Source organism: Lactuca virosa, chromosome 4, assembly GCF_052849685.1.
Source record: "Lactuca virosa cultivar CGN04683 chromosome 4, Lactuca_virosa_CGN04683_v6, whole genome shotgun sequence".
Lineage (NCBI taxonomy): Eukaryota > Viridiplantae > Streptophyta > Magnoliopsida > Asterales > Asteraceae > Lactuca > Lactuca virosa.
The window spans coordinates 513437747-513445758 of record NC_136429.1 but is presented as its reverse complement, the minus strand read 5'-3'; the positions used below and the strand labels follow the sequence as shown (position 1 = coordinate 513445758).

Genomic DNA, 8012 nt, shown 5'->3' with positions numbered 1-8012 from the left:
TAATTATGTGTTCACTAATTGCATTATCATTGAAGTTAGTTGTTCATTAATTAATAGTACTAGGAAATCCGCCCAAGATAACTAGTCATTATATAATTCGGTAATCAACTAAATAATGCATTGCACTGTTAAAGAAATTAACCATATGAGAGAGGTGAATCAAATCTAAATGGAAGTGTTCTTTTAATTGTGATTTTCATCGTTTTCTATTTTGTTTGCTTAGTTTAAGTAATCTTTTGATAGTTAGTTATTTGAATTGATATTAGAAGTTTCTGAAGTTTAAAATCAGAAAAACCTTCACTTTTACAATATTTTTCTAGTTTAATTAGCAGTAGGTATTTCTAATCTAGAACCATACCCGTTCTCCAAGTGTTTGACAACCCGTTCTCCAAGCCGTTCTCCAAGTGTTTGACAACTCGTTCTAATCTAGAACCATACCCGTTCTCCAAGTGTTTAACTGTTTATCTTTTATTTATAAAAAGTAAGAGAGAGAGAGAGACTTATTTACCTGTTTATCTTTTATTTATAAAAATTAAAAATATATAAATATTAGAATTAGTTGAAAAAGGTAAAAGCGTCTCCTTTAAATAGAAAAAGGATAAGACGTACAATTTTTGGAAACTATGGCAAATCAGAGGGACGAACCACATAATTGTCGAAAACTTTTAATGTTAATAGTTAAGACATGAGATAGTTTGTTGTTAAATCAAGAAAATAAGGGTTTTATTTGTTAGGAGTCGGTTTATGTGTATTTTATATGTTCCGTGCACGACTTTTGGATCGATAGTCAGAAACCCTACAATACCAAAATACAGAAGGTGTTCATCTCTCTCTTGAATCTACAACGTCGAGTTGACCTCGCCATTTGCTCAATTCTCTCTGCAATCTCAACGAGGTATCAAATTCTAATCCTTTTTGTCTTGCAAGTTATTAGATTTGTGTAGGAAGCATATGAAACATTAAAATTTATGTTTTCAGGCATTTATTATCGCGAATGTTAATAATACATATTTTAGATTAGTTTACAGACCGATTAGAGAAAACAAAGTTGCATCTTGTAGTGGTTTTCAATGATTCCTGTATTAGTTTTCCTCGTACTTTGTAATATTTTACATTTAGATTTGAAAAATGTTACCGTCGATTTACTGTTTCCAGATCTAGATCTTGACCCGAGCTCAAAGACTTTGAAACGATCATCGTGTCTTCTGCTTTTCACTTTTTGACCTTCGGTTTTATTAATTCATTGCTTAGAACATTCTTCATTTATGGTACTCATGTTCAATTTGATTATTGTTGCTTAAAGAATCACAAAATCAGATAATTGCTTGATTAGGGATAAGTTCACTAATCAGATTTCTTTCATTAACTTCTTAACTGCTCATCTAACTCTGATTATTAGTGCTGCAATCCTCTAGTAACCCAAAGATACTCACTTTTGCAGCACATTCATTCATGCTTTTCTGAACTTCCAGTTACTTATTCTTCCCTACTTCTGCTTCCTCAATATGAACATGCTCATGGATCTGATTTCTTATAATAGGTACTTATTTGCACCATATGGCTGGGCAAAGAAGTAGTCATGGAAAACGTTCACATTCTCAATCTGATTACAGTGATCATGGAAGAAGTAAGAGGCGTAACAACAGTGATGATAGAGGAGGACAAAACTCTATTGGCTCAGATGACACTGTGTATCGCTACTTATGTCCTAGTAAACGAATTGGAAGTATAATGGGAAGAGGTGGTGATATAATCAAGCAATTAAGATCCGAAAGCAAGTCAAAAATCAGAATTGGAGAAACAGTTTCAGGGTGTGATGAACGTGTGGTGACTATCCATAGCACGAGTGATGAAACAAATGATTTTGATGATCCTGATGAACGAGTGTGTCCAGCAATGGATGCTCTTTTCAAAGTGTATGATAGAGTTGTTGCTGATGACCTGGCGGATGACATGGATCCTGAAGAAACACCACAAGTTACAGTTCGCCTTCTTGTCCCTTCAGATCAAATTGGATGTGTTATTGGAAAAGGTGGACAGATTGTTCAAACTATACGAACTGATACTGGTGCTCAGATTCGGATCATGAAAGATAATCACCTGCCTGCTTGTGCATTAAGCAGTGATGAACTTGTGCAGGTAAATCACAAAATGACCATTTTACCCTTACATTTTATAAAACAACTTTCTTTCCTACACTGAATGAGATTAAATGACCATTTTACCCTTACATTCCATAAACAAATTTCTTTTCTACACTGAATAAGTCGTTTAAATGAGACTAAATGACCATTTTACCCTTATATTCTATAAAACAAATTTCACATTTTTCATTAGTTTTAATGTGAGAGGAGTTGGAGGAAAAAGAAGGGCATATAGGCAAAGGGTTTGTGATTAATACATTAAGACATGTTTTTTTTTGGGCTTAACCAATTCAGACTTATTGTTGAGATTAAGTCAAAAAGAAACACTCATGCACACATTAGGCCTTTTTCTTTTTTAGAATTAATAAACTGTATGAATGAGACTAAATGACCATTTTACCCTTACATTATTCACAAAATTCACCATTTTTAACTATATTTATCAACTTTAGTATGAGAATTGATGAATTATGAATATAGTTAATAAACTGTATAAATGAGACTAAATGACCATTTTACCCTTACAATATTCACAAAATTCACCATTTTTAACCATATTTATCAACTTTAGTGTGAGAATTGATGAATATAGTTAATAAACTGTATGAATGAGACTAAACTGTAAGGGTAAATGACCATTTTACCCTTACATTATTCACAAAGTTCACCATTCTCAACAACTATATTCATCTATTTAAAACTGTATGAATCAGGTTTTTTAGCGTAACCCATTAAGTAAAAAAGAAACAATTTTATTTACAATTTTTTTTTTAAACTTTATTTAATAAGTTAAAAATGACAATTCTGTCCTTGATTCTCAAAATTTCTCATGAAACAGATATCAGGTGAATCATCTATAGTAAGAAAAGCACTCTTCCAAATAGCAACACGCCTTCATGACAACCCATCAAGATCTCAACACCTGTTATCTTCTTCCACACCTAATGCATACCCTTCTGGTGGGTCCCTCATGGGGGGTACACCTGGGGGGGCACCAATCATGGGGTTGGCCCCACTTATGGGTGCGTATGGTGGGTACAAGGGTGAAAGTGGTGGTGAATGGCCACGTGGGTTTTACCCGGGCCCACGTGAGGATTCTTCTCCAAGGGAATTTCATCTTCGTTTGATTTGCCCAACTGGAAACATTGGTGGTGTAATAGGAAAAGGTGGTGCTATAATTAATCAAATTAGACAGGAAACTGGTGCAGCTATTAAAGTTGATAATTCAGCTACTGAAGCAGATGATTGCATAATATCTATTTCAGCCAAAGAGGTAATTCTATTTCTAAGAATTTCTTTTTACCAAAATGGTCCCTATGTAGCAAATAAATTACAAAAACGGTCTCTGTAGTTTAAACAAAAGGTCCCTATCACCCTATACAGACAGAAATGGTCCCTGTGTTTCACAGAATTGTGTGTGTGTGTGTGGGGGGGGGGGGGGGGGTGGGGGTGTAATATGTAAATTTTCTATTAGGCATGGACTGTTTTTCTAATTTTTTTAAACACATGGACCAAAGAGTATACTATTTAAACACGTGAAATTTTTTTATAATAAAAATGTGTAGGGACCTTTTCTGTGAATTACAGGGAGAGTTTGTTTTCTACACAGGGACCAAACTTGTCAACATACGAAAGTTTTATGGTCAAAGTCTAAAGCCCAAACATAAAAAAATGCACAAGGACCTTTTTTGTAAATTAAAGGGACAGATTTTGTAATTTATTTTCTATACAGGGACCAAACTTGCCAACATATGAAACTATTGTAGTTAAAGTCTAAAACCCAAAAGTATACTATTCATCGGCTAGTTGCTTTTTTATTATATATAGTAATGGTTCCTATGTTTCATAAAATTACTGAACCGGTCCCTGCCAATTATCAAGTTTACAAAATGGTCCTTGTGTTTCACAAAGTTACAGAAACGTTCCCTGCTTTTGAGTAAATTATACATTTGGTCCTTGTGCTTTAGTCAAAATCACAAGTTCATTACACCTTTATGAAATCTTTTGTTTTTGTTTTGGTTTTTATCTCTGACTCATGCAAAATGACTTTTTTACTCGTATGTGATTTTTTAATTTTTTAACCTTTATGTGAAGAATGTCAACACTGACCCAATCTTTTTCTAGGTAAACGGGTCCATGAGTTGAAAATCTCAACCCAATCTGATTAATAAGTTGAAAGTTAAAAAGAAAAATACAACTAGCAATTAATTGTACAAATTAAAATGTTAAGTAAAGTATAAACTAAAAATAAATTAGCACATACATTTATGTAAATTACACATTTGGTCCCTGTACTTTACTCAAACTCACAAGTTCATTCCGTTTTATTAAATCTTCCCAAAGTTTGGTCTTTGTTTGAGTATTTATTTTCTGACTCGTGCAAAATGACCTTTTTACCCTTATGTAATTTGTAATCAATTAATTTATAGGCATTTGAAGATGCGTTTTCTCCAGCTATAGAAGCTGCATTACGTTTACAACCAAGGTGTAGTGAGAGAGTAGAGAGAGATTCAGGTCTAATTTCATTCACCACTCGATTACTTGTTCCAACTTCTCGAATCGGATGCCTTATTGGAAAAGGAGGAGCAATAATCACAGAAATAAGAAGAATTACAAAAGCAAATATTCGTATACTTTCCAAAGAGAATCTCCCAAAAGTTGCAGATCGTGATGATGAGATGGTACAGGTAAGCTGTGTGTAGTATTATTGTATACAAAAGTTTTTCTGTATGTGATTACCAAACTACCCCTTTTGGTTTTATCAGATTTCTGCAGATCTTGATCTTGCAAAGGACGCACTGTTACAAGTGACATCAAGGTTAAGGGCAAATCTATTTGAAAGAGAAGGGGCATTATCGACATTTGTCCCAGTTCTTCCATATCTTCCTGTAGCACCTGATGTGGCTGATGTTGGAAAGTATGAAAGTAGAGATTCTTCAAAAGGACATCATCATGGAAGAGGACATTCTTATTCTTCTGGTGGATATAATAATAATAATAATAATAATAATAATAATAATCATAATACTGCATCTACTGATTTGCCACCTGGCGATGCATATGGAAGCTATGGTGGTAGCTTACAGGTATTAAATATTTAAATATATAAAAATAAAACAATTTTACGCTAATTAATTTAATTTAATAATATTTTTTTTAGGGACGAAGTGGTGGTGATTCGTATGGAGCGTATGGTAGCTATTCTTCAGGTCGCAGTGGTAGTTCTGGGTAAGTATATAATATATATATATATATATATATATATATATATATATATATATATATATATATATTTTGATTTTTTTAAATTTATTAAATATTATTTATAATAAATAAATTTTGTGTTGGCAGGTTATCAAGGCGAGATAATAACCCTAGTTCTAGGCGGAGGGATTATGGTTATTGAAGGTGAGTAAAGATCTTGATTTTTTTTAATTTAAAAAAAAGTTAGAAATTACAAACTTCATAAATTTTTAAACATAATTTTTTTAGTTCAGAATATCAAACATAATAAATAAACTAAAGGCTAAATGATATTATTCATCATCACTTTGTGGTTTAGTTTTTTTGTTTCAGTTTTGCTCTATAACTGATGTAAAATGACTGTTTTGCCCTTTTCTGATTTTTTTTTAAAACTTTTTTATTACTCATTTGCTTTTTATATTATCATTAAGGCAAGGGAGAGCCACTACTTCACCTCCTCCTCCATTGAAAACCACTGCCCCATTTTTCCCAGCTAATAATAATATAAATAATAAATAAATAATAAAAAAAAAGTTAAATAATATAAAATTAGGGCAAAAGAATAGAACAAAGTTATACCAAAGGACAATCTTGAACAAAAATTTACTTTTAGGAACAGTATCTGTAACTTTGGATAAACCACAGGGATGATGAATGTAATTTAGCCTAAATTAAAAAAATAGAAAAATTACATTTTTGGTCCCAAAAAAGTTTCTCATGCAGTTTTGGGACTTAATTTAATGTTTTTGGTCATTGTTTCAAAAAAATGACTATATTTTTGGGAGTAAAATTGCAAAAAACAGTTATAGTTGGGGACCAAAAATAGTCATTTAAGTGAAATGTGGAGGACCAAAAATGTAATTTACCATTTGAAACATTAGCATAAAAGTAATAAAATACTAAGGGGATGTTCGATAGTTGTTGAATGAGTCACACACCTCTTCTTACAAAACCAGTAAGAGGCATACATAAGACACAGCTTCTTACTATACCCATTAAGTGGCATCTCAAACAATCCCTAATTCATTAAAATAAAAAAGCCTCATTTGCGTAAAAGTAATAAAAAAAATAACATGTTATCTTCTAATTGTTCCATGCTATATTTATGTTGAAGTCAAGTATGTACATACACAAGTAAATAGACCTTTAGTTTTTATTGTTTACAAGGTTTATTAGTTTTGTTGTTTTCCTTGTCTACAATTTTAGAATATGAATTTACCCGGTTACAATTTCCAATTTCCAATTCCAAAGGCTGATTGATATATTATTTATACCAAATTGTAGATTAGTGTGAGAGAGAGAGAGAGAGAGAGTGTGTGTGTGTGTGGAAATAGGAATAAAGTACCCCGTAGTAAATGTATATGGTTAAGTTTAACCTTGTTTCCTTTCTTCCATTATTCCCGATAAAACAGCTGACACTTGACACTTGAAGCCAAGCCAAGCCAAGCCAAGCCTGAAGCCTAAAACCAGACCAGAGGAGTGTTGCAAAATTTACCTACCATTTGAAGATGAAAAAATATTACTAGTGATGTCATATTTATCCATATGTCCTGAAACTACTACTACTACTACCATAAGCTTTGATTTCTTAAGTTCCAAACAACCTGTGCCTTGAATCTACTTAAATCTTAATCAATCAATGTTTCCAAATTCCAAGAAACCTTTTGACACTTTGTAATGTTAACTATTTAATTACATCATCTCTTCTAGGCCTTTGTGTGCTTGTCCTTGTTATATTTTAACCCATGCTCACCCTTCCCATCATCATTCATCCACCTCTTACCATATTTCATCTATTAGGTCATAACATAAATAACACAACCTTGTGATACTGTGTTTGCCATGTATTGAACTGAGACTGATACTGTGATATACTAATACCGACAAAAAATTGCAATTTTTTTGTCCCACCCACAAAGTTTTTAGTCTCTTTGCAAGATGCTTTATATCGGTATATATATATATATATATATATATATATATATATATTTATTTATATATCTATTTTTTTTCTATGGGTGAGTGGAAGAGCGGGCATATACCAATTTGAAAGAAATGGAAACGGAGGTCGGTTGAAGGTTTGTGAAGATGTTTTTTTGGTTTTGGGTAGACGATGCTTAATCTTTTACTGTTTTTTTTACTTGATTTGGTTTTTGATTATTAAGATGTTACAATACACTGAGTTTAGGGATAACATAAAATTGGTTTGACTGTGTCAACTGTGAAGAAGCAGGTGTTACCATTGATATGTTGTGATTAGTTATGGTCATGGTTTACAAAAAAACAATCGGTATATATAGAGTATATATGGGCGTGAACTCAAAACAAAATCAACTTATATGAGCAAATCAACGAACATGAGTTTTATAACCTGTAACTGTGTAATAACCTGTTTTGATCTTAGCAACTGATTTTTTTTTTTTTTATTAAAGTTGTGTTTGATGGCTTGATGATAGCTAGTTTATAAATAATGTATCTCAAATAGCTTATCATAATGCTAGTTTTTATAAACATCTAAAACTAAATCCCAATAAACTCAAAAGATACACTAACTTATCTATGACCATGTCAAAGTGAGCATAAGCTGTTGAGATCGTCATAATAAAGTACGTTTTTGTCATATGT

The 8012-nt window shown here is 32.1% G+C and overlaps 1 protein-coding gene across 3 annotated transcripts; it reads left to right on the top strand.

The window, feature by feature from the left end:
• Positions 1-719: 719 nt before the first annotated feature.
• On the top strand, positions 720-7759 carry LOC145109406 (KH domain-containing protein At4g18375-like). Of its 3 annotated transcripts, none has more exons than XM_079046554.1 (8): positions 720-895; positions 1541-2139; positions 2983-3417; positions 4574-4831; positions 4910-5230; positions 5305-5372; positions 5496-5552; positions 7417-7759. In XM_079046554.1, the coding sequence occupies exons 2-7, from the start codon at positions 1558-1560 to the stop codon at positions 5548-5550; spliced, it is 1719 nt and encodes a 572-aa protein (XP_078902680.1). In that variant the 5' UTR covers positions 720-895; positions 1541-1557; the 3' UTR covers positions 5551-5552; positions 7417-7759. The 3 variants fall into 3 exon arrangements, with proteins under 3 accessions (XP_078902680.1, XP_078902678.1, XP_078902677.1); XM_079046552.1 differs by having other exon boundaries at positions 7411-7759; XM_079046551.1 differs by lacking the exon at positions 7417-7759 and adding an exon at positions 6800-7100 and having other exon boundaries at positions 721-895.
• Positions 7760-8012: the final 253 nt, after the last annotated feature.